General features: G+C 42.6%; 1 protein-coding gene across 1 annotated transcript; it reads right to left on the reverse strand.

The window, feature by feature from the left end:
* Positions 1-8,408: 8,408 nt before the first annotated feature.
* LOC149303672 (immunoglobulin superfamily member 1-like) lies at positions 8,409-16,600 on the reverse strand. Its single transcript, XM_089480803.1, has 6 exons — positions 16,348-16,600; positions 13,529-13,819; positions 10,992-11,282; positions 9,959-10,249; positions 8,723-8,910; positions 8,409-8,423 (listed from the first exon to the last, which is right to left on the reverse strand). The coding sequence occupies exons 1-6, from the start codon at positions 16,598-16,600 to the stop codon at positions 8,409-8,411; spliced, it is 1,329 nt and encodes a 442-aa protein (XP_089336929.1).
* Positions 16,601-27,353: the final 10,753 nt, after the last annotated feature.

The raw sequence follows: 27,353 nt of genomic DNA on the forward strand, positions 1-27,353 counted from the left end.
CACTGCATCAGTCCAGTATTGATTTGCCATATGCCATCCTTAAAGAGAGGAAATGGGGGAGCTAGTGCCCAAGGTGCCACACAGTTGCCCATCTCTGAGCCTTTTTCCTTGAATAAGGGTGACTTCGGGGTTGTTCCCACTTAAGATTTGAAACGATTTAAAATACATCGTTTTTAATAAAATCAATTCAAAATAACACTGTTCTTATCCCGCTATCCGAATCGCTTTGTTCATCGTTCCCATCTGGTTATTTAAATCGAAGTTTTTACCTGCAAGCGTTCCTACTTGGCATGAAATCGGTGTTTAAATAAAGCGATTCTTCTCCTCCATACCTTATTTGGAGCTGTCAATCAATAGTACGTCAGAATGACGTAACGTTAATCCGGAATATCTGGAAGCGATTTATCTTTTGGCATCGTTTCCATTTCATTGACTGTTTGTGAATTTAGCGAATTTAGGAAAGCGAATTTAAGAAACCCAAGCTCTTTCCAGAGGAACTATGGGATAGGTTTTCCATGACAGCATCCCCTCTTCATGTCTCCCAAAAGACAGCCAGGGAGAATCCCTTCAGAGAGCACAGAGATCAATGAAGGAGGCTGCTGGAAAAGCAGGGAGGGAGCACTCTTCCCAAAGATTCTCTTTCCAGGGTTGGAGGAGAAGGCAGATTCCGTTTGAGAAAGGGAGGGAGAAAGGCTCTATTCCCCCCCCCCCCCCCCATTGATCAGAGCCCTTCCTTGCCTGGGCGAGATCAGATGCCTCCTCGCGAGGAGCCTTCCCTTCCCTGTCTGGGCGAGATCAGAGGCAGGGAATGCCTCTTGGAGAGGAGCCTTCCCTTCCTGCCTCTTCTCCGTTAGAAATGGGCTCTCCCCACACAGAGGGGAGGTTGCAAAAATAAAAATAATCCTTATCTCTTATTGAAAGACCACAGCGGACAAAGGGGTGAGGGAAGCAAAAATGGCGACAGCCATGACAGATGGGGACAGAAAGGGCAACTCCCCCAAGGCCAGCCCCATCGCAGTCCGCTCCTCCCATCCATCTAACACGATTCAAAGGCTGTCGTTCCTATTTAAATATTCCGGTTCCTAACTCGAATCAATGGAAAAACGTAGGTCGGACCCTAGTGTTTTTTTAACATGCGTTAAATGAGGAAAGCTCGATTTAAATTTCTATCCCGCTCTACGATTCGATTTGTAATGGGGACGATTGCGGGTTGCTCTAGAACCGTTCTAGGTTTAAATCGGATCCTAATAGGAACGCCACTCCTTGGATTCGATTCAGAACGCGGGGTTTCACCTAGTGGGAACAACCCCTTTATGGCCTGAAACCTTTTGTTAGTCCTAACTAGAGGAAAAGCACTGACTCAGTGGAACTTACATAAGTGTTGATTTAGCATGTTGCCATTGATTCAATAGGTATATTCTAGCTGGGGCTCACAATATTATTATTATTATTAACCTTTATTTATAAAGCGCTGTAAATTTACACAGCGCTGTACATACAATCTTTTTAATTGGACGGTTCCCTGCCCTCAGGCTTACAGTCTAAAAAGACACGACACAAAGGGAGTGGTGGTGGGGAAGGGGCCTCTCTAGTAGGATAATACATATAGAATACATAGCAATATAGGAAATGATTCAATAAAACAGGCAACAAAAGAACATCAAATAGTACTTAGAACTCAGTTCCCAGGCTGGAAGCCCTGGAAAAAGCCAGACATAACTGGTTCTGTTAAAGGGAAAGGGTGTCATTCTTGTCAGGAGCTGACATGGGAAAGCAAGGGAGCAGGAAAAAGGCATATGATGATAAATGGCCAGAGGAGTTCTTCAAACAATTATGAGCCCAAGAGCAAGGAACAGATGAGGAACATGTTGGTTCATCTGGTGAGATTTCTCTGGAATATAATATGGACTGATGAACTGATATGTGTTTTAGGGGATCACAATAATCCAAGGAAGTTAAAAGACACCAGTGTCAGGATCACTTGACTTTTTGCATGTCCAGCCTAGGTAAGAACAAAGGACAAGCACCATGGATTATGCTAAACATAACATATCCCTCCTACCTGCCTATTATGTATTTCTACAGGAGCAAAGGAAGACATTAGTCATACTTATAGAGACCATACCATGTTTTTCCTCTTTGAAGTCCTTACATTTCCTCTGACTATCTGATTCAGATCACATCAGTACACTAACACCTTCCTGCTAAAAATCCTTATGTTTTCAAGACTAGTTTGTCCATTCCTTGGGAAGAACATTAAAGCTTTTGTCACACCTTTTGGGGAAACAGCACATGTCCCAAGGACAAGTATAAATCCCCCTCAAATCTCAGTTATCATCCACTTTTCCCAGTGTACCCTTAGGTGCTGTCTGAGTCTTCAGCTTTCACTCTCTGATGCTTTCTGAAGAAATTATCACACGGGGCAGGAGAGACTGCTCCATCCTTATCGCATCCGTGTTTATCTCGTCATTCTCCCGTCAGTGATACCCATCATTGTATTAACGTGAGTTTCTGTTAATACAAACTGATTGGGCCATGCCACTTCAGGGTCTGGAAAAGGACAGGGTAAGCATGATGTCATCTCAAAATCTTATCACAATTGCATGATAAGAACAGGATAATGATGGACAAGGACATCCCGTCCCCCGTGTGATAATCTCCTGAGTCTCCAGTGGACCTTTCTCTTCTAGACTGGTAAATATACCTCCTTCTTAACTCTCAGTCTTCCAATATCCCCAAAGTTACCCATCTCTTGCATGTCTTTTTTTCAATTTGATAATTTTGGTTTAATTCATTGATGTTTCTCTGATGGGTATGATAAAGGGAGTTTCAAAGACCTCCTAAATAAAACCATGTGATAATGTACAGAGAACACAAAAACACTGAGTTGTAATATATCTCACCTGAAACTTGAAGCTCCAGTGGTTCGCTGGCTCCTGAGAAGAGAAAAGGCTTGTCTACACAGGCATAAATACAGTGATACATCCCCCGGTGCTGAGAACTGAGGTTGCTGATGGAGAATTCACCCGTGTCAAAATCAGACTTCATAGTCCACTTTGCTGTTGGATCTCCAGCCTCATAGAGATAGAACATCATGGGTCCATTCTTAGTTTCACACTGGATCTTGATTTCTTGTCCAAGAGCAACCAATCCACTAGGACTGATGGAGATGGTAGGACTTGGTAAGTCCGGATCTGAGCATGGAAGGAATAGGAAGTGAAAAACCTAAATCCAAAGAGGCCCTCCATATCCAGTCACAGGACAGCGATCTGCATTAGAAGAACTGTTTCTCCTTGTACCATAATCTAGTTAGAAAGAATCATGTTTATAAAGAAAAAAAACTTCAAATTTTATCCTTGATACATAATTAATTGATGAATTAATATGCTGCCTTTCTCCCAACATGGGAGAATCCCATGCCAAATGATTCCCCCCATGGCACCCATGAATCCATGCATGCCACAGTAGAATCCTCCCATGCCACCTATGAATCCATGCATGCCAAGATAGAATTGCCCATGGCACCCATGAATCCATGCATGCCAGGGAAGAATCCCCCCATGGCATCCACAAACCCCTGCCCCTGTGAAGCCACACAAATGTAATGGTGCACAGAAACTGTCAAAGTTGTTTAAAAAAAACAAAAACTCATGCTGCATCAAGAGCCCCAAGGAACCTCTCCCCCACTTCCCTGACCTCTGGCCAACAGGGGAAAGAGAACCAATTTACCGGCAGAAGTGGAAAATAGCTGCATGGTGATTTAAATGGACCACTTGACAGTGCGGGAAATTTGAATTCACAAAGTGAATCTTTGTCCACGGAGTGCCGAAACAGGAAAAACCATGGTGGTTTGTCAAGACCTGTGGGATGGGTATGTTCTGCCCCTCTGCCCAACCTCTGCCCATTGCCTTTCCCTCCTGGGTGCCCCAAATGGGATAGCAGCGCATTCCCATTGGCGCTTCCCTAAAATAACCCAGTTCTTTTGAAAAGACTTGGCAAATGCCTCAGTTTCATAAGAACTGGGTTAAGGGGGATTTGCCCTGTGCCCCCTTCCCCGAAATTCAGGGGGAAACAGGAGCAACCACCCCCTTTTAAACTGGTTTCCAAAGCAGTTCAAAATGTACTGCCAATGAGGCCATACTTCAATAACAACACACTTCTTTAATTATCCAGGCCCACAGAGGCCCAAGCCCTCAAGAGAACTGGGTCCCACCGATTTTATTCTCCTGATTTTAGTCAAACAGTGTACCACACTGGCTCTCAACACCTTTTGTTGCCTGAAGTCTAAGACATTCTTCTTGTATCTTTTATATTATATTCCATTCAGAGTAGCTGGGGAGGGGGATGGAGGGTGGAACAGCATACTAAACTGGATCTCCATATTGTTATTCAGGATGAGAGGTTCTGCATTAATATGTGTATGTGCCTTCATCACTTAGAATCCTAGGAGGGTTACAGACCACCATAAGGGACATCCTTAGGACGTCCCATTTTGAAAAAGGGGCATCTCTTCCAGACGCCCCTAACCCTATCATGGACAGAGTCCGTGACAAATGATGGCGGCCGTTCCACACGGCCGCCACCATATTGATGTAGCGGACGCTGTGCGTCCGCACGTCACACCCCGGAAGTGATGCCGCGAGTGCACGACTAACGCCTCGCAGCATCTTTTCCGGGGCCCAGGAAGGAGCGCGATTTCCACGCTCCTTCCTTTGCAGCGTCCAGGAGTCGTGAGGTTTGGCCGCTGCGGCTCCTGGATGCTGCAAGCGGCGGCGGCAGCAGACCGCCGCATTTCGGCAGTCTGTAACCCGCCATAGAATCATAGGGTTGGAAGAGACCACAAGGGCCATCCAGTCCAACCCCCTGCCATGCAGGAAATCTAAATCAAAGCCTCCCTGACAGATGGCCATCCAGCCTCTGTTTAAAGACTTCCAAGGAAGGAGACTCCACTACACTCCAAGGGAGTTTGTTCCACTGTTGAACAGCCCTTACTGTCAGGAAGTTCCTCCTAATGTTGAGGTGGAATCTCTTTTCCTGCAGTTTGCATCAATTGTTTCATGTTCTAGTCTCTGGAGCAGCAGAAAACAAGCTTGCTCCCTCCTCAATATGACATCCCTTCAAATGTTTAAACAGGACTATCATATCACCTCTTAAACATCTCTTCTCCAGGCTAAATTGTTGACTTACAGTGAACCCATTAATGTTCTAGGGTTTTCTTAAGCAAGGAATACTCAGAGGTAATTTAGCAGTCCCTTCCCCTGAAATACAGCCTACAGCACCTGGTTTTCATTGGCAGTCTCCCATCCAAATAGTAAGCAGGGCTGAAACTACTTAGCTTGCAAGATCTGATTGGCTCTGGTGCCTTTAGGGTATTTAGGCCAAATGCTGCATTAGCATACTCACCTAATATTAGCAGTGTTGCATTACTGTTGCTGGCTGGAGAGATGAGAAACCCTGGTGTAGGTCTGTAGCTGCAGCTGTAGTTCCCACTGTCCTCCCGATGTATGTTCTTGAAAATGAATTTTGCCATGTTCTCTTGTGACTTCACAGATTGTAATTTCGTTTTATCTTCAGCATTATGAAGATAGAAAATGCCACTCTGACCTTTTTTGACCCAGCATTGAATGCTGACACTGCTCCTCAAATGAGAAACTATGCTAGAATTCAAGGAGATACTTGGCCTGGATAGTTCAGGGTCTGCAAGAACATGAAAGATGGTTTTACCTAGCAGTCAAGGGAGTGCGACTGCACTTATCTTTCCCCAGATGAAGGCACATACAGAGAAATGCAGCCAGTAAACCGCTGTGGCAGCACTGCTGGAACATTGTGTGTTGGAGAAGGATGCTAAGGGCCAAGAAGCAAGCACACAGTAGCTGTTTGCTTCAGGGTAGATTCAAGCCAGGCACCCATATTAGGTAGATTTCAAAGCACACCAGGCTGTTTTCTCTGCTTTGTAACAAAGCTGGCTGCGTTCGGAAGACAGCGAGTGAGTTTTAGGCTGAAACCACAAAGTTGCATGGGCAGATCATTAGGCTTGCACAGTTTGATCTAAAATTTTGGCCATTACTTTAGCACATACAGTTTACTGGCCAGGGTTGGTCCAGGGAGACAGCTGTTAGAGATAACTGTTGCAGGAGGATGCAGTGGGACAGGGAGAAAGGAGAACTACCAGGTGAATTGGAGGACAAGTTTGAATGCAGCTGTTCTGTACTACAGAATTGGTTTATTGTTCTTATAATGTGCTGGGGGAGACGATGCCAGTGGTAGCACTGAAGCAAGATTCAGTGATCATTCTAGTTGGCTTCTGCACATGGAACGGGAGACACCACCTTAGCTTCAAAGAGCAAATTATATCTTGTGACAGTCTTGCTGCTAGTGTATGTTCTCAGTGCTGTGTCAATACTATATTGACATGTAAGGTCTCCAGACAAAAATTGATTTGCAATGCAAGCTTAAAACAGAAGTATAAGATTGGGGGGGGGGGGGGGATGTGTGCAAATCCCAAGTATCTACCTGTTAGCAGAAGTTCCATGGGAACACTAGACTTTGAGGTGAAGAAACAATCTAATTTGTTGCTATAACGGCAGGTATATTTTCCTGTGTGTTCTAAGGTGACATTCCTTATGGTGAAACTAGAATTATTCTGACTAATCTCTTTCATCTGTTCAGACTTCTGGTCTCCAGCCTTCAGGAGGTAGAAGGTCTCAGCTGAGGTTTGGTTTTCACAATGAATAGTGACATTATGTCCAAGAGATACAACCATAATGGGACTTGGGGAAATGGTAGGTATAGATGTCCTGGGATCTATGGAAAAAGCAAAGACCAAACACTGAAAATTCTCATTTATATTGCTGGGAAACATTATGCAGAAGATAATATCAAATTCTTTTTCTCACAAATAAAGTTGCCAGGTTTTCCAAACAGTAGTACAGAACAGTTTCCAGGCCAGCTTAATGAGGACCCCTCCCAAGATTTCCAGTTCCCTGCGAGATCTCAAATCTTACTGGAACTCAAAAACCCAGGGAAATGGCAAGAACCATTGCAAGATCACAAATTTACTGAGTGTGTTACTTAGGCCAACTTGACACAAAGAGAAGGAAGGAATTCCAGCTGGAACAAAAGATTCTCTCTCTCTCTCTCTCTCTCTCTCTCTCTCTCTCACACACACACACACACACACACACACACACACACACACACACCCCTCTCTATTTGCTATTTAATTTTGCAGAACAACAAATGCTCAGGGATCAGTCAGTGATTGTGGTTGGCACCTGCTCTTCTGCATCACAAAATCTGGAATGTTAAGCCACAATGGCACCCAGAAGTGGCATCATATCACTTTGGGCATGTCAAATGATACCTGTAAAGGGATATATATAAAAAAAACATGCCAGTGCATCCCAACAGAGCAGTGAGAGGTAATTGTTTGAAAATGGAATGCTGGGATTACCTAAAAGCTGATGACCCCCTTCTGCTCAGTTTGAACAATCAGGAATCCTCACCTAATATCCACAGTAAAATGTTGTCGCTCTTATTTGAGACTGAAAATTCAGATTGAGCTTGATAACTGCAGCAGTAGTTTCCTGCATGTTCCTTCTGCAGCTTGATGATGGAGAAAATGGCCATTTTCCCATTCGGCTCTTTGATTTCTGGTTCCATGGAATCTCCAGGTTTGTGAAGATAGAACCTCTTGATCAGACTATTTGCATGACACTGAATGGTGATGTTGCTTCCAAGAGCTGCAATCCCACTAATGCTCAGAGAGATACTAGGCCTGGGTAGAGAAGGATCTATAAGTAGGGGAAAAATAGTTCAGTCATAGAGTATCATAAAGTCTGTCCACACTCCATGAACTATTGTACTCTATCTTACCCATTTCTTCACTACTTCTCAAGACAATGATTTTCCCAAGGCAGATTACAACATAAAAACGATATGTGTGACATCTGGATCCCACTTGCCTGGCCTCTAAGCCTCCCTCCTGCCCCCGAATCCAAGGTGACCAGATGTTCTAACTATAAAGGAGGACAAGACACCACAAAATGTAAGCCATTCAAGAAAAATGTTTGACATTACAAAATGAAAGTTAAATACACTAATATAAATATAACTTCATGCTTCTTAGTCATGCTCAAAATGGAGGACATATTGAAATTCCTCCTGGACTATACGTTGAAATGTAGGACATGACCTGGAAAAGGAGGATGTCTGGTCACTCTGCCCAAACCCCATTAAAAATGTGTGTTTCCTGGCACTTTTTCCACCCCCAAACATGTGAAAACATATTAAAATACCCCCAGCCCATGCTCACAAGTATCCCAGAACTTCATGCTATCCCCAAATATCTCCTTTTCCTGCATTCCCTCTCAAAATGGCAACAAGAAGTGATGCAACACTTCTTGTCATCATTTTGAGAAGGGCTGAAAGGAAAAATGAAAAACTGAAAAACTGAGAAAGGATTGGAAAGAGTCTTGCTATAGGGGGTTGGCAAGTATGGAGGGACATAGTGAAGGGAAATTAGCCCCTGATATCCCTATGTAGTTGCCTGTTGTTCCTAACTGCAGGAGTGTCCTGATCAAATCTGGACAGTTGGAAGGTATGAGTCCACTCACTTACTTGTTATCAGCAACTCTACAGAGTTGCTGTGCTTTGAGATGAAAAAAGGATCAGATTTGCGAGTGTGACTGCAGTTGTATTCCCCTCTCTGCTCCAAGCTTACATTGCTGATGCGGAAAGTGACCTTGTTCATACTGTGATTTGTGACCTGATGTGGCTTTGGATGTCCTGGCATATGAAAGTAAACAATCTCAGCACAGCCTTGGATTTCACAATGGAGATAAACATTTTCTCCAAGAGAGACCCCAGCAATTGGACTTAGGAAGATGGTAGGTTTGGGGATGTCAGGATCTGTGCAATGGAAAATATTAAGAATGGGTAAATCCACAAGTTACACTGTCAGTCAGTCAGTCAGTCAGTCAATGCATCACTTTATTTATAGCCTGCCTTCTTCCCAAGAATGAGATTAAAGGCAGCTGACAGAATGAAAGAAATACTAGTAAAACCAAATATAGATGAAATGAGTTATATTATATTTCTCTACCTTTTCTGTCCAGACTGGATCTTGTTATGTGTGTTGTACTTATAAAAATGTAGTTCATACTCATCTGTTTTAGCAAACATCTGTAGTTCAATGGGGTCTCAAGTGGACTCACCTTGTTTGTTCACAATCAGAATGGTAAACTATTTGGAAGGATCTTTGAAAGTCCGCATCTGCCCATAGGAACTTGCCAGAGTCTTAAGATCTGAAGGCTTTCTCTCAGTTCCACCCCCATCACAGGTCTATTCGGTGATGACATGGGCGAGAGCCTTCTCAGTGGCTGCTCTGCCATGTGGAATCCCCTTCCATAACAGACTAGCTTGGCCTCTTCCCTGCTCTCCTTTCACCAGCCAACAAAGACCTTCTTGTCCAAGCAGACTTTTAATGAGCAATTGCTTGCAGGGAGCCTTCTTATGATGGTGGTGGTGGGTTAAAGCTAGTTTTAACTTTTGTATGGTTTTTTTAAAATGATTTTATGGATTTAATAGGGTGATCAAAAGATTGTGCTTAAATTTTATTGTTATTCTTTTAGCTAATTATGTTTAATTGTTTGTGAGCCATCTTGGATCCCACAATGGGAGAAAGGCAACAAACAAACAAACAAACAAATACAGTCATCCCTCTGTATCCACAGATTCTGCACCAAGGATTCAACCATCCATGGCTAGAAAATATTCCAAAAGGTTAAACCAATTCAAAAAGCAAAGTTTGATTTTACCATTTTATATAGGAGACACCATTTTACTATGCCACTATATATAAAATAGGACTTTGATATCTATGGGTGGGTGGGTGTCTGGAACCAAACCCCAGGGGATACCAAGGGTTCACTATAAATAATAAATCAGGACTTCTCACCTAATACAAACAATGTCACAGGGTCACTAGTCCTGGAAGAGATGGAAAACTTTGCCTTGGGTTGATAGCTGCAGCAGTAACTCCCTCCATTGTTCCGGTCCACACTGTTTAGAAAGACCTTGGCTGAATAGCCATCCAGGAGTATCACTTGATGTGCCTTCTGATCTCCAACCTTATAGAAATAGACAGTCATGGCCCGTTCTTTGAACTGACAGTGAAAGGTAACACTGCTTTTCATATCTGCTGTCCCAGCTGGGTGAAGTGAGATACTGGGCCTGGGCAGATCAGGATCTGTAAGAAGGAGTAAGCATAAAGTGTTATATGAGATCAGGGTGGTGTTTGTTGGGGGGACCTCTTCAATTCAATAGAGGACACATCCAGGCTGATTAAGAAGACCAGAAAGTGACATCCCAATTTTGTTCCTTTTGTTCCTCCCCCCCCCCCCCTCCATAAGACCATGAAAGAAAGCATGACAGACAATGCCGTTAGCATTCATCAAAATCCACAGTTTAGACTGGGAGGGCAATTTCAATGAATATGGTGGGCAGATTTTTGTCCCTGGCACCCTCCAAGGGCTTCAGAAACTGCCAAAAATACAAACCCACCCATCACCCTTCAAACCAAAATCAGATGTAGCCAGAAGTCCAATTCTGGTTTAGGAAAAAAAATTCCTAAACAAGGCAAAGCAACCAATTTAAAAGAAGAATGGCTTCTCCTATAAGCATCCCAGAGAGACAATTTACTCTTTCTTGGTAGAAAAAGGACATTTTAGAGGATGGCTGCAAAAGCAAACTTGAGGAGATGCATGTAGTCACCCAGTCACACGTTGCCCACCTCTTGGTTTAAATCAGGGAGGGCTGGCTTTAGTCTCCAGATATTATTAAACTGCTACTACATGCATCCCATCTCATCAGCGGCCAGACTGGCAAGGGCAATTAGGGCATAGGACTTGACAGCATCTGGGGGAACCATATGTTTTCCAGTACACTGGGGCATCTAGTTGGCAAAGTGCATGAGAAGTCAGTATCTTTACCTATTATCAGCAGCTCCACAGGGTCACCGAGCTCCGAAATTACAAAAGGATTGGACTCATACATGTGCCTGCACCTGTATATTCCTCTGTTCTCCAAGCTTACATTGGTGATGGTGAAATTGTTTGTTTTTGAACTGAGCTTTTTGAAATCACGAGATTTCTGGTCTCCAGGCTTCTGGAAAAAGATGCTCTTTGCCCAGATTTGGCTCTCACAGGAGACTGTGACATTTCCTCCAAGTAAGATGCCCTGAATGGGACTCAGATAGATGGTTGGTTTGGGTATGGTGGGATCTGTACAAAGAAATGCAATAGTAAGGATTTCCCCACACTGCTCAGGAGTGTTTAATACCTTATGCTGTCCTCTACCATATGAATGAGGAAGGAGATTGTAATAGCCCTGGTTGTCCCTCAGCATTTATATACACCATTCAACTTGATCCATTTCAAGGCATGGTTAGAGGAGCCCACAGATTCAATGCCTATAACTCTAAAGGTCACATCAGAGCTTGACCAGAAATACTTGGGAAACTAAGAAGAAAGCAGGATTCCCTATCGTGTCTTAGGTCTACATATGCAATTATTTCTGCTCAGGATGTAAATATTCACTCATTTCATTCTAACACATGAGAATGAAAAAAGAATGAAAACTTTCTTCCCTGGTGAGTGAGAGCATGAGAGACACCTTGATTCATTTTTGAACCCACCCCCCCCCCCCACACACACACATTTCAGAACTTTTTATTGAAAAAACTGCACAACTTTTTTTTCCTGGTGTAAAATCAGTATTTTGCATAAAATTTAACATGTTTATATTGTTCCTGTTAATATTTTTAAGCCTTTGGGTGTATCCAGACTCCACAATTATAGTGGCTTTGATACCACCTTAACTGGCATAGTTTCATTTTATGGAATCCTAGGATTTGCACTTTGGTGAGATATTTAGAATTCTCTGCTGAGAGGCTCCAATGTAGTTCAGGCAAGTGGACTAAAGCAGTGTAAGTCCCTCATAAAACTACACCCCACCCCCCCCAATTACATAGCATGGAGCCATGGCAGTTAACATGAGATGAAAGTCCTGTAATTCTGCAGGCTGGTCATACCCTTTGCCTTTTTAACTTCACATAGGGCCAAAACAAACAAACCAAAAACCATCACAGATATTCCCCCAGGCAGAGCACATAACCTTTTGATACCCCCTTTTTCATCAAAAAAAGAGTATTAATTAGGGAAGCAAATATCCTTTGATTCCCTAATTTCTCCACTGTCTTACATGGTGCACCTGTACTAATATCATTTGGTTCATTCAGAAAACTAAGGTGTTGCACTTTACTGGCCTGTATAATATTGCGCATGTGCTAGAAACAGAGAATGTGGCACCATCCACTTCTCCTTCCACATTTCACTGTGGATCAATGAGAATTCCTAAAGCAGAAGTCCATGGTTCACTCATTCTGATGCTCTTGCAATACTACGTGAACCTGGTTACCATGTTTAACATGTTATGCTGGGTGCAGGAAGGCAAGGATGTGAAATATTACAGTCCATGTGGTCCATAGATCCTATTCTGGCTCACAATGCCTCTTTCTACAATAACAATAAAATAAACACATTTACAGAATAAATTATCAACCTCCCTCCTCCAAAATAATGCAAGTTTGCTTATTCAGTATGAGGTACATAGCACACGCTGCAGATCTTAGGTTCCTCTTGCTGCAAATATTACTCTGCCATCTATCTGAGATTTCGGGCAACATTGCTCAAACCCTTTCAAACATACCCTTGTAACTTTAAGGACTAGAGAAATGATCATTTTGAAGGAGAACTCTGGGATTCTTGTTAGTTTGGAAGATACAGCCAATATTGCTTTCTCAACTTTTTCTGTGTTCCCATGAAATTGCAACCAACACAGAGCCCTGGAGAAGACACCAATAAGCAGATGGTTTTGTGCCCTCTTGGTAGATGGCAGACCTAGGAAAGGACTTTGTTTCTTATTCAAGTTAGAGGTTGTTTTCTGTTCTTTGTTTTCAGTTGTATGTCATTTAGGTCCAGCATGAACATTATGAATGTAGTACAGTCGGCCCTCCACATTTGTGGCTTTAACTTCTGTGGTTTTGATTATGTGCAGATTTGATTAATATGTTCTCTCAATGAATCCCTAGGTCCTCCAGAGAGATTCAACTGGGAATTGATCATAGAGTTGTGCTGGAGGACCTAGGGATTACTAAGGAAACACTTCTCTAGGCATTTGTAGGTCCTCCATCATGATTCTATGGTCAACTTTTGGGGGATGTTGACCACAGAGTTGCTTTAGAGGACCTAGCGATTCCTAGAGAAGTCGTCTTTCAGGTTAAAAAAAAAGTTGTGTTTTTTTATTTGCGGTTTTTCCACTTTCACAGGGATTCTGTGCCCCTAACCCCAGTGAATATGGAGGGCCTACTGTACTATAGAACTAAACCACATACCGTGAGAGCACAAAGAAGTCTCAAGTGAGATCCTCACCCCTGTTGGCACTGGATTTTTGGATCAGAATTTGTTACCTATTATGAATAGCTCTTCATGTTCACTGGTCTCTGAAGAGTTAAAACCTCCTGAAAGTGGTCTGTAGCTGCAGCAGTATTCCCCTCCATGTCTTCGTTTCACATTCTTGATGGAGAAGTTTGCTGATTCACTAAATGCTTCCTCTGACTGAGTTTCAGGTTGATTTCCAAGCTTGTGAAGGTAGAATCTCTTAATCTGGCCACTGCCCTGGCACTGAATGGTGATGTTGCCGCTCAGAATCACATACCTGCTAGGGATAAAGGAAATGTTGGGCCTGGGCAGATTAGGGTCTGTAAGAAGGAGAAAGAGAGCTTAATCATACAGTGCAATTGTCACAGTCTCCATCCTTTTCCCAACAATCGCTCCATAGTAATGTCAAGAATGTTATAGTATTGGTTGGTATTGACAATAGAAGGAGCCACTGGTGATGGAAAACATATCAAATGTAAATCTTGTGACAGCTGTTTCTGGCTTTCATGATTTCCACAAGAATTCAAAAGGATGCAATTACTCTGGTCTCTTTCACATTACACAATTATAGCACTTTGATAATACTTTAATTTGCATCCTATGGAATCTTGGGATTTGTAGTTTGGAGAAGCATTTTGAATTCTGGCAGAGAATTCAAAATACATCACAAATTCATCACGTTATTACATCAGAGTATTAATGGCTGGCATAGAGGCAAATTTGGCCCTCCTGGTGGGATGCATTCCCTCAGAACAAACTGAAAACTAACTAGGAAATGAAACCTTTGGGTTTCCATGTTCAGTTGAGTTTCTTCCTTGAGGGGTGTTTGAGGGGACATTGACATGCATGGAAAAGTGAACATAGACCAATCTCAGACAAATCCTCCCTATTGGGGGGAGATGTGATATGGGGATCTAAAAATTCCCCAGGGGTACACTTGTAACCTATGGAACATACATCCTCATCCGTATTTGATGTCTGTGAGCTGGTATTATTATTATTATTATTATTATTATTATTATTATTATTATTTTACTTATAACCTGCTTTTCTCCCCATATAGGGACTCAAAGTGGTAAGCAGTAAACTTAAAACAATACAGTTTAAAAATAGCTCAAAAGCATTAAAATGTATAATTATAAAAATAAAAAAAAATCAATTAAGCCAGTTTAAAAGTTAAAACGATTATTCATTTAAATGTAACATGTGTTAAAAACGCTATACAAACCTTAAAATCTGAATTACACAGCATTTAAAGCCCAACCCTTGTCAGTTTGAAAAAGCCTGACAACCCTGTCCTCTTTAGGAAAAGAATTCCAGAGCCTAAGAGCAGCCACCAAGAAGGCCTTCTCTCTTGTTCCCGTCAAATGAGCTTGAGAGGATGGTAGGACAGAGAGAAGGACCTCTCCAAATAATTTCAACACTCTAGTGAGCTCATAAAGGGAGATATTGTCCTTCAAATAATCCGGATGCAAGCTACTGTATATACTCAAGTATAAGTCTTGAAACTCAGGTTAAAAAATTGACCCAAAAAAACTGAATCGACTTATCCATGGGTCAATGTAAGTACTGTACTTTAAATCATATATATATGATTTAATGCCAAGTTTGTTGGCATTGTTTTCCTTTGCTTTGTCATTTGCATCCTCCATTTAATGCCCCCAAGTTTTACCCCCAACCTATTCATGGGTCGTATCAAAATCCATAATTTTCGCCCCCAAATCTGCCCTCGACTTATACATGAGGTCGACTTATAGTCAAATATATACGATATATAGGGTTTTATAAGTCAAAACCAGCATCTTAAATTGTAGCTGGAAACGAACAGGCAGCCAATGGATCTGTTGCAACAAGGGAGTTGTGTGTTTCCTGTAGCCAGCTCCAGTTAACAACCTGGCTGTATCTCCTTGGGCCAGATGAAGTTTCTAAGCACCTTTCAAAGGCAGCCCCATGTGGAGAGCATTACAGTATTCCAATTGGGATGTTACCAAAGTATGTACCACCATGGCCAGATCTGACTTCTCCAGGAACAGAAACAGTTGGAGCACTAGCTTTAACTGCAAATGCACTCATGGTCATCACCGAAACCTGGTCTTTCAGGCTCAGAGATGAATCCAGAAGTTTTCCCAAACTACAATGTTCAGAAGGAGGGTAACCCCTTCTAACACAAGTCTCATCACCGTTGGGTGAGGGTGCAGGCTGAAAATCTTGACAACATCACAAGATGGGGAAAAAAGACAGAGAATAATAACGGCCTGGGACAGACTGGCCAAAAAGGGTGGCCTACCAGCAGCCTTTTTTCCTCTGGAAGGAAGCTGCAGCCACTAAACCATGCAGCTTTGCTGCAGAGAAAAAAGAACCTGAGAAAAGCGGGTTCTTTCTAAGTCGCAGGGGCGGTGTAACAAGTGCACCACTGGGGCACTCATTATGTAAGTGCTGCGCAGCAATATGCAGATGCCGCATGGTGCTTACGTAACAATGGCGGCACCCATGTACACAGGGCGCCGCCATTGTTACACCGCCTGTACATTCTAGGGTTAAGGACCGTGCAGTTTCCGTGCGGTCCTAACCATAGAATTGGCACTGGTACACCGCTTTACGGCGGTATGTATCGCACCAATACTAGCTCATCCAGTTTCAGGTTTCTTGCTGCTTATATATTTACTCAAAGAACTGTATCTCATCTCTTGATCCTGCAGTGTGGATTGAAACAGATTGCCAAGAAGAAAGCTCACATTTCATCCCAACAGCTGCCCTATACAAACAAGTTCCTGGCATAAACATACAACAGATAGCAGAAGCAAAAAAAACAAAAACAAAAACAAATTAACAAGATGGGTCCTTTTACCTGCCACAACTAATTCCACAGGGTCACTAGGTTCTGAGATTAAATAAGCATATCTCACGTAGCCATAACGACAGCTGTATTTCCCAGCTTGCTCCCAGCCTACACTGTGAATGAAGAGCTTGTTCTTGTATGCATCTGGTTTCTTGGGATAGTGTGGCATATGGTCTTCTGGCGTTTGGAAATAGAAGATCATGCCTGGCATTTTAGTTGAACAATGGAGAGTAATGTTTCCTCCAAGTGTAGCCACTTCCATCGGGCTCACAAAGATGTCGGGTCTACTTAAGTAGGAATCTGTGAAAAAGGAGAAACACAACAGCAAAAGAATCACAATTTTCTATCCTGTAGTGAAAATATTATTCAACTATTCATGTGGCTTATGACATTTCTACTAGCACTGATGGCACATTGTCATACACATCTTTGCAGCCCCAAGCACTAGACACATGCCTGGAAGAAAAAAATCTCATGTTAGGCAAGATTATGAAAATTTGAAAGAGGTGATTCCCCCCCCCCCCCCCATATTTTGAGTGGGGTTGGTTGGTGAACATTTTGTGAAGATTCTTGTGTGTGAAAAATACAGAGCTTTTTCAAATCAGATCTACCCTCTCCCAATAGGCCGAAATGGTGAAGTCCACTCTCCAGAGATTTTTGGGACCATAATGGACCATTTTTAGCTCACATTATGTTTCAGGCTGGGCAGCCCAGGCCCTGTGTGAACAAAAAATGGTCTTAGGTGTTAAATGTGAACTACAGACTGCACTGTACTTCCTATATTTGCAAACTGGGATTTACTTTCTGTATGGTAGTGGTTTGTGCATTGAACTCTGGAGACCAGGGTTCAAATCCCAATTTGGTCCTGGAAACCCATTGGGTGGCCTTCAGCAAATCACGCTCTCTCAGCCTCAGCGGATAGCAATGGCAAACGCCCTCTAAGGAAACTTGTCAAGGAAACCCCATGGTAGGTTCATATTAAGAAAAAAGTTGAAGTCGCAGAACAACAAAACAACATGCATTGTAATGTGGACAAGAGGAAATAGGAACAAAAGAAAGACCACACTATGGCTGGACTGATGCAATCAAGAAAGCCACAGCCCTTAGTTTGCAAGACCAGAGAAGAGAAGTTGATGACCAGGGCTCTTGGTGGGCTCTCATTCATATGGGCACCATAAGTTGAAGCTGACTTGACAGCAAATAACAGCAACAATGCATATGAGAGTATTTATAGAAATGCTTCACATATTCTGGGTCAGATAAAATTGGAAGGCAAATGCATCCACCCCATCTTGTTCATTAGCAGGGAAATGTATAATAGCCCTCACCTAATAGCCACAGTTCTGTCTCATCACTCTCTTCTGAAGTGAAAAAGTCTGAGTTGGGTCTATAGCTGCAGCGGTAAATCCCACTTTTATATTTGCTCACAGAAGAAATAGAGAATGTGCCTGTGTCTCCCACTGGCTGAACTGATGTTGGCTTCTTGCAGTCTCTATGATGATGAAAATAGAATCTGTGGATTGGACCTTTGCCATGGCACTGAATGGCAATGTTGCTGTTTTCTGGTACTATTCCCTGTGGACTCAGAGATATATTAGGCCTTGGCAGCTCAGGATCTGTAGGGAGAAGGAAGATCGTGAGGAATAAGGGGACTGTAGTTTTACCTCATCATTGAGTTATCCGAAATGATACTTAGCCAGTGTGGCTTAGTGGTTTGAGTGTTGGACTGTGACTCTGGAGACCAGGGTTTGATTTCCTGCTCAGCCTGGAAACACACTGGGTGGCCTTGGGCAAGTCGCATACTCTCAGCCTTAGGGGAAGGCAATGGCAAATCTCTTTTGAACAAATCTTGGCAAGAAACCCCCATGGTCTTAGGGTCATCATAAGCTGGAAACAACTTGAAAGCACACAGCAATAACATCAACAAATGATATTTCCACACCACCAAAGGAGCATTGTCTATGGTCAAAGTGATGGTCCATGGACCAGTGCCTGTTTGTGAGCTATTAGCAGCTAGTCTGCAGCTTTTTTCCAGGAAAGAAAGAAACCGTTCTCATCAACATACCCTTCAACTGTCCCGATTTGATATATTAAATCAGTTGGAGGTACTGCCCAAATGAAAAGGTATGTTGTTAAAAGGTGGCATCAACAGATGTAACTGCAATGATAGAACTCCTTCATCGTAGTTATATTGAATAATGCAAGATTTTGGCTGAAGTGTTTTGTGATGTTTGACAAAAACGTGATTTTTTTCCAAAAAAACCCCATATATATTTCTGAAAACAGTGGAGTGTTGTTGTTGTTTGAATAAAATAATGTCCCCTCCCCCATGAAAATGACATGCATTTCTGCTGCAGAATTATTTCCCAAAACACTTCAGATATGTAAAATACTAGGTAAAAACTGCACAAAAACATTCATTTTTCTCCTGTAGCAGAGAGAAAACAATGGACTTAATTCATCTTCATGCACGATGGGTGAAATAGTCAAAGATGGACTTCACTACTCTACGTCCCTCCTGGCCCCTTACTCTTACCTATTAGCAGCAAATCCAAAGGTTCACTGTTGTCCGATTTGAGCTGGTTTGAGTTGGAATAGTAACAAGTATAACTCCCTCTCTGCTCTCGTGTCACTTTAGTGATGGGAAAAACAGTGAATCCTTCACCACTTTTTATGGAAATGGTTCCATTCTGGCCCTTTTTCTGGAGGTAGAAATCTACATGTATCTGCTCAGTACATACACAGTAGATGAAGACTTCTCCTCCCAATGGCACCCCAAGGGCAGGATATGAGTATATATCAGGAGCAGCCAGGCTTAACAGAGAGTGGGGGGGGGGGGGGGGAACAAAACAAAAACAAAGTGAGGTGTGTATTGGCAAGTTAAAAAATAACCTGGAAGAAATATGCAGTCTCTGGGGCTCATTCAGTCCAGTGACTTTATCACATGCACTTCACTCTCACCTCAGTCTTGCCATAACTGCATTATTAAAAGAGAACAAAAACACACCGGTTTGGGAGCTTTTATTACCATACCTCTCTTCAATAGCGGATGGGGCCTTTCTGTGCTGTTGGTGGTCCTAGCATGCTGTCTTCCTCATTCCCCTTTAACCCTGCCTTCTTGCCCTATACCCTCCCTAATGTGCCTTTCTTTTTTATATAGATTTGTAATTTGTATTGCAGTTCTGGAGTTATGGAATTGAGATCTAGTAAAGAAGAAGAAGAGGAAGAAGTGAAGAAAGTGTGTGTGTGTGTGTGTGTGTGTGTGTGTGTGTGTGTGAACAAACTGCATGGGTATAGCAAGGGGGAGGGAAAGGAGGAGACTGACACCATAGGATTGCCCAATATTGGGACTGTTGTAGACTGCCACTATTGCACCGTGTGGACTAATAGGGTGGCAGCACAACTAGTTGCTTATTGAGGGGTTTTTCCACTGTTGAAAAGATGCCCTCTGACAACACTTCAGAGACACAGCAGCAATGGTTCAGATGTGATGTTGTGTGATAGATACTGCCAAAGGTGCTGTTGTCTTGCTAAAATTTTGGTTTAAAACCAGCATTTGATAAGATCCCAAAATAACAAAGAAATCCTTCTGTAAACCAATGGGTGTAAGCAATAGGCGGCATCCTAGTAGTGACATTCATAATCATAAGTCCAATATATGCCTGTGTATGCCTTTGTGTGTGTGTGCGCGTATACATGTGCATCATGGCAGAGGTTGATATTCTCTTCTTACTTCCACAATGACCAAAGACCATTTTCTTTCTTTCGATTCAGTCTTAGATTACAAGAGCTAGCCTGGCTTCTTTTGGTTCATTTGATTCTCGGCACTACAGAACACTTGTAATCTAAGACGGAATCCAAAAAAAAAAGAACATAATAGGTGTAATAGTGGCCAAAGCCAGTTAGGATCATGCACCCTGTAGAACTCTCTTCTACATAAGTCTCAACAGGTTCCAAGGTCTTCTCAGGAAGTGCTCCCCCCCTTCTCCTTCTGCATTAGGCGTATATTCTGTATTAACTTGAAGCAGAAGAGCCTTCAGTGGCCAAAGCAGATTCAGAACCTCAGCACACTGCCATTAAGAGGTGGCATTGGGTTGGAGATGCCGCAAGCGCACTCCATGCCTCCAACCCAGCAGGTCTGTGGCACAAAAAGAAGCCACAAAAGTGGCTTCTTTTTGCACCATGGAAAGGGTGCCATAGGCACCACTGCCACAGCTTTTCTGTGCCTCTTTGGTGCAGCATGTCTACATGATGCCGCCTGCATTGCAGTTGGTTGGGTGGTGTGACACCAGCATGATACTGATGTGGGAGCATGGGTGCAGTCAGTCAGGTCATTGTGCCCCCACTCTGCCTATTTACTAGCCACCATTTTTATATTTTTAGAAAAATCTTATCTAATTTTATTACAGTTTTATTATAAAATTAAATGCCCTGTTCCTAACTGTAATACATTGCATTTTATTTTTAGCCACCTTGGGCATTTTCACAGAATCATAGATTTGGAAGAGACCTTAAGGGCCATCCAGTCCAACTCCCTGCCATGCAGGAACACACAATCAAAGCACCCCCCAACAGATGGGCATCTAGCCTCTGTTTAAAATCCTCCAAAGAAGGAGACTCTGCCACACTCCGGGGGAATGTATTCCATTGTTGAATACTTCTTACTGTCAGGAAGTTCTTCCTAATGTTGAGGTGGCATCTCTTTTCCTATAGTTTGCATCCATTGCTCCATGTCCTAGTCTCTGGAGCAACAGAGAACAAGCTTGCTCCACTTTGATTCTATTTTAACAGAACCATAGAGTATAACAGAGAAACTGGGGCAGAGATGCTAAATCAGTTACTTAAAAACTTAACTAAGTACCTGCTCTAGACCCTTGGCCCTAATTTCTCTGGTAAAGTGGGGACTGGGCCAGGAGATGCTACTTAAATTAAGTACATAACTAAGGCGCGTTACAGACTGCCCCTTTGGGGCGGCCTGTAGGCGCACCTTTCCCCGCCAGATTGGGGCCTCAGTGTCCAGAGCGGCAGCCGCTGAGGCCCCGATCCGCCACTTTCCGGGCTGCAGGGAAGCGGCAAAAGGCCCCTTCCCCGCAGCCTGGAAAGGGGTGTCCTTGGGGCTTCAAGCCCCAAGGACACCCTGCGGCGGCGGGGAGAAGGAGAAAGGGGCCGTTTGGCCCCTTTCTCCTTTGGTCCGCTGGGCGCAGCCGTCTGAAGGCTGCGCCCAGCGGACCAAACCAGGAAGGAGCTCCGAAATGGAGCTCCTTCTGGGGTCGTGGAAAGGGCGCCCTAGGCGTCCTGCCGCGACCCCAATACGTCACAACCGTTTGGAGGCCGTGCGGTCGTGACGTATCGATGGCGGCAGCCGTGTGGAATGGCTGCTGCCATTTTGTGCGCGCGCAGCGTGCACTAGGGTTAGGGTGGTGCAGAAGCACCGCCCTGCCTTAACCCTAGTACGCGCTCCGCGCGTACTTTTAAGCCCGTCTGTAACGGGCCTAAGTATCATCTCCTGGCCCAATCCCCCCTTTACAAGTCAGCAGTCTCTGTGAGTGAAGTCTGTTCTGTCGATGAGGCGGCAGCAGCCTGACATTTCCACCTCCTCCCACTAGCTATCTCTGGTGTGACAATCCAAAGCAGGATTCCTGTCACAATTTCTCTTCGCACCAGAAGGAAGATGCTGCAGACCTCCATTGCTCACAACAGCTGCTGCCATTTTAAGGAAAAACTGGGGGAAATTTTATGATCATGAATACACAGAGATTGTGAATATGAATTAGTAACAGATGCATAACTCTAGGTTGTGCATTCATAACTGCATTTGTGAATTCCAGACAATAACTGTAGACTAAATCTCTCATCAGCTCCAACCAACATGATCAGTGGCGAGGAAGGATGGACATTGTAGTCCTCCAAGGTCTGGAGGGCAATATGCTCTCTTCTGGAGTGTCTACCAAAGATAATACACAGCAAAGCCTGTCACAGATAGGCAGAGGACCTACCTAAAAGTTCCATGGGTCAGTGTCACCCATGTAATACTCTCACCACACTCAGCCTCAGCATATTCTTACCTTCCTGACTCTCCTTCCCCTGGACAAGGGAGCAGCCTGGAAGGAAGAAGAAAAAAAGTCATAACAGATCAAACCAAAGCAACAAGACCCCTACCAGATCACAATCCATTTTAATCCCCCCACATACTGGTTTTAATTTGACATTAGGTGTAAGAAAACACCTTGAAATTCGTGGGGTCACCATAGGTTGACAGACAACCTGAAGGCACACACACATACATACATATAATTTCAATCTATTGACTGCTAACCCACCTCCATCCTAAACTGTGTTATAACCACTTTCTGAGCAAATGCAAATCACAGCTTTCCTTCCCTTGGCATTTCATAAGAACAACTATATGTTTCATGCCTTGAGGAACAGGTGATATCTCTGAGCACCAAAGCTGACAAACTGTCTCAGGAAATGCAGAATTAAAATATTTTAAATGCATGTAAATTTTGCTGTCAGTTGGAAATTAAACTTCACATATCACACAAATGCTGGTAAATTCCTTCCACTTCTTTTTTCTGGGCTCTCCATCATCATCATCATCATCATCATCATCATCATCATCATCATCATCATCATCATCCTGCCTTTTTCCCAGTTTGTGGCTCAAAGCAGCCAACAATAAGGTTTTTTTTAAAAAAAAAAATCACAAATATAAAAGTTAAAATTGAATAAAAAAAAATTAAACCAGTTAAAATGTAAGTCATAAATAGCACATAATGTTGGCTAATGCTGAGGCAAGCTTATTTAAACAGCAGGATTTTTCAAAGGGGAGAGAAGAACAGCTCTTAGCTCTGGAATCCAGTATGATCCAAGCATTCGGGAAAATTGTCCTCCCTTTCCAGAAGTAAGAGATGACACTGGGAATTGTCATTAATTAAAAGGAAATGGGTTCATCCATGTCCACTAGTCTGGATGCACCAAAAAACTTGTTGTTGTTATTGTTGTTGTTTTTGGTATATCAGGGGAACATGGGAAAGAAGTGTGGCCTTCGAAAAGCACTACAGATGCCAGATGTTCTATTCCAGTGGGCCCTTGGTATCTCTTGAGGTTTGGTTCCAGGATCCCTGTGGATATCAAAATCTGTGGATGCTCGAAGTCCCATTAAATACAATGGCATAGTAAAATGGTGTCCCTTATATAAAATGTAGAATCAAGGTTTGCTTTTTAGAATTGATACATTTTTAAAAATATTTTCAAGCCATGGATGGATTTTTAAAAATCTGTGGATATGGAGGGCTGACTGTATTTTGTACCTTAAGAGAAATGGTTACTCGGTGGTGGGTCAGCATCACACCAGCATTCATGTACTCACCAAAAAAGAAGAACAGAGAGGATAGGAGTCATGATGGACTGAGCAACCTCGCAGGATCCCTAAATGCAGGTTCAAATGGCTCTGGCCCCAGTTGATAGAAGGCAATGCATTCTGTGAGCTCCAGATTACATCTGAAGATGAAGGTTCTGTTTGCAAAAACAGCAGGAGGAGTGTGAATTCATGACTTCTGACTGTCTCCTCAATCTACCACAAATATCTCCTGTGAGAGATACAGTGAACGGTTAGAAAATTTGGCTCTTTGGCAGTATAAAACCTACGTTGGTACTTGCATATATCGAGCCATACTATATATATCATAGCCTTTGCCAAAATGGTACCCCCAATGAGCTAGAATGCAACTCCTACCAGCCCCAGCCAGAATGGAAAATTCTTGGGTAAGGTGGGATCTGTAGCCCAAAAAATCTTGAAGAACTGCCATTTTAAAGAAGACTGCCTTTTCAAACACAAAAGTTGGTAGTGCAGTTGCAGCAAAAACAATTGGGGGGGACCCCAGAACAACCCTCAAACAGTGATGCTGGGATTAAGCACAAAATTGGGCTCACACCTTCCAACCTTTTACATATGAAACTTCAAAGTGTGATCAAAAAGGTATGGCCAGGCAACAAGAGGGCAAAATTAATTTTTAAAGTAGAGAAACCTTGGAATTCAAGTACTGTGTTTAGGAAAGTCTGAAAAAAGGGAGAAAAACAGATTAATAAATACAATACTCTGTGTGTGTGTGTGCGCGCGCGCGCGCATGAGGAAGCACCATGATTAGGTGCAAATTTAATATTATAAAATATATTATTATAAAATCTAAGTGCCTTGATCAGACCTTATTCAAAATTATAGCTTGCTATCAGATCTGCTCGGCCATGGAAACTGACTGGGTAACCTTGGGCAAGTCATACACTCTCCAGTCTCAACTTAGTCATCCTGGCTTCTGTTCTAGAAGCCATTTGTTTGTCTTCTTGGCCATCCACAATATCTTCACCACTCTTTTCCATCACCACATTTCAATACATTGATTTTTTATCAGCTTTGCTCACTGTCCAGCTCTCACATCCATAGATGGTGATGGGGAACACTTTTTAAAAAATTGTATTAGCATACTTCTGGAATTGCATGTTTTTTAGAGGAACTGAAAGGCACACTGGGTAGGGCATAGGACAGGGAGGCAGGGTTAAGGAGGAGTGTGGAAGTGTGCAAAAGTGAGTGCAAGGACTCTTTTACCCTATTGTGAGGATGTGTGAGAGAGAATGCTTCCAAACCAGCATGTATCTGGCTCTCCTTACCAGTGCAATTGCAGTGAGAATGGGTTTGTATGATAAGCTCCTGGATCAGAGTGTAGCTCTGCTCATGCAGGTCTGCATCCCACCTCTTGTGGGTTGCATAGAGAGGGAGATGATTCACACCATAAAGTAGCAGCTAGACTAAGCTGGACTAAGCTTGGTGGGGAAGGGAAAGAACAAGGACACCTTCACAGATAGAATGTGCCCTTCTTTTTCTTCTCCTGGGAGCCCCGAGTAGCTGTGTCTTCTACCTCTCATGGTTAAAAATGTATGTAGCTGATATGAGTCTGAGAAAAAGCAGAAGGGCAAGAGAATAACCACCTATGCCCTGTCCAAAAAGGAATATATGTGCACGCATGTCACTAACAAGATGATAGTCATCAGGCACCTTTGATTAATATATTAGCTTCTTGCAAGCTTGCAAATTGTGGCAGTGTATGATGGGCAGAAGGAACTCTCTGGGGAGTGAAAGCTGCAGAACACAGCAGTGGAGGAAGTGCAGCTCTCTTCCTGTATCGGCAACACAAGCTCCATCATGATATACTGAGCTTATGAGATATCTTATGTGGTGGGTGTTTATGATTAGCATGTGACTATCTCTCACGGTTTTAAATATCTGTAGCTGAAAACAGGATAAATATCTTGTCAGTTTATGATGGTATCACAACTAATCTGAAGAAGAAAGATCAAAACAGGAGTGTAACTGAAAGGAGAAGGGTATCTAGGGGTTTTGCCAGCTTCTTGTTATTGTAATGACTCTGTCCTGTCTGACATCCTGTCATTTGTCATACTGTTTCTTCTTGCTGAACTTTGGTTTTCTACTAAACATTTAAATCAGTGTTGAACTCATATTAGGGTTTGTGTAAATTTGTGTGGCATAGTGGTTTGAGTGTTGGACATACCAGGGTTCAATTCTCCAATGCTCTGAACTTCCACTCCTCTTGCCAAAACAACAACAACAATGAACCAGGAAGCCTTAAGGTTGCCATAAGTAAAAAATGATTTGAAGGCACACAACAACAACACATTTTGTTCATCTGTTGTGTTATTATGTATCTGGAAGTTGACTCCACCTTATGGCAACCTATGGCAAGAGCTGCTCAGAGGAGGTTTGCCATTGCTGTCCTCTTAGGCTGAAAGAATGTAACTTGTCCACAGTCATCCAACCACACTCTTTCTTAAAAATTCTATTCTGAGAAGAAGTGTACAAAGCTGGAAAAAAGTGGTAAGTAAATAGGCAAAAATGACCCAATAATATAGTGATACCAGAGATATAGAATTTTTAAATTAGCCAATTAGTTTAATTTAAATCACTTAAGTCTTCAGGTTAATTGAAGTTTTTACAGCATAGTCAACTGTTTCATTCAAATAATAAGCAAATTGGCAACATCAGTTGAAGCAACAGCAGATAAATTCCCTTGTTATCTATGAAGTACGTAAGATCTTTATAATGCAACAAATGAAAATACTGTAAGCTTTCACAGATGTAGTAAAATCATGTTCTAATGGTTATCCCAATATTAAATCATAATATGACTAATGCATGCAGCTAGAACATTCAAAAATATTTAAATGTAATGGCCCAGATTCAGCGATGTACAGCTCTCTCAACCAAATGAGGATGGTTCTCTCTCTCCCCACAGCAATCGTGCCCCTCACTCTGTTTTCTGGAGAACTGACAAACCCTCTTGTATAGATTTTTGCATGGCATTGGGATAGGTGGGGCTGGAAGGAAAATGTCCCATTGAGGATGTATGTAAGTATGGGAAGTGGAATCTACTACTGATGAAAGAAACACAATTGGATTCTACCCACAAGGCTGGATGCAGCTTAGTTGGGCTTACAGTGAACCTATAGAGCTTAAATTAATGGTGGACAACCCAAGACTTTCATAGGATCGCCATAAATTGAAGTCACCTTGACAGCCACCAACATCAACCCAAGTCTTGTTAATTTCAATGGATCTAATCTATGGGAACATCTACATTGTAGAAATAATGCCATTTGACACCACTTTACATGCTGGAGATCCAGCCTTTAGAATCCTGGGATCTGTAGTTTTACAAAGTCTTTAGCCTTATCTGTCCAAGAGTGCTAGTGCCTCACAAAACTACAAATACCAGGTTTCTGTAGGATGGAACCATGGAAGTTAAAGTGGTATCAAATTGCATTATTTCTACAGTGTAGACGCACCCTACATATGATGAAGTCTAGATTCATTTCAGTTTTTCCTGTGCAGTACAACAGACTAAAGCTTCCCAATATCCTTTGCAAGAAATTAAAAAAAAACAGGACATTTTGGTGACCATGAAATACAAAAGATAAATTAAGTTTCTTTTCGATGTGTCTTG

Source organism: Sceloporus occidentalis, unplaced genomic scaffold, assembly GCF_023333645.1.
Source record: "Sceloporus occidentalis isolate IW3139 unplaced genomic scaffold, rSceOcc1.0.p SCAF_14, whole genome shotgun sequence".
Lineage (NCBI taxonomy): Eukaryota > Metazoa > Chordata > Lepidosauria > Squamata > Phrynosomatidae > Sceloporus > Sceloporus occidentalis.

Coding starts and splice junctions, on each gene's coding strand:
- LOC149303672 (XM_089480803.1), bottom strand. CDS start 16,600: ATGGAAGTGGCTACACTTGGAGGAAACATTACTCTCCATTGTTCAACT. Junction 11,283..13,528: donor TGAAGAGCTATTCATAATAG/GTAACAAATTCT, acceptor TTCTTTGTACAG/ATCCCACCATACCCAAACCA. Junction 10,250..10,991: donor TGTGGAGCTGCTGATAATAG/GTAAAGATACTG, acceptor TCCTTCTTACAG/ATCCTGATCTGCCCAGGCCC.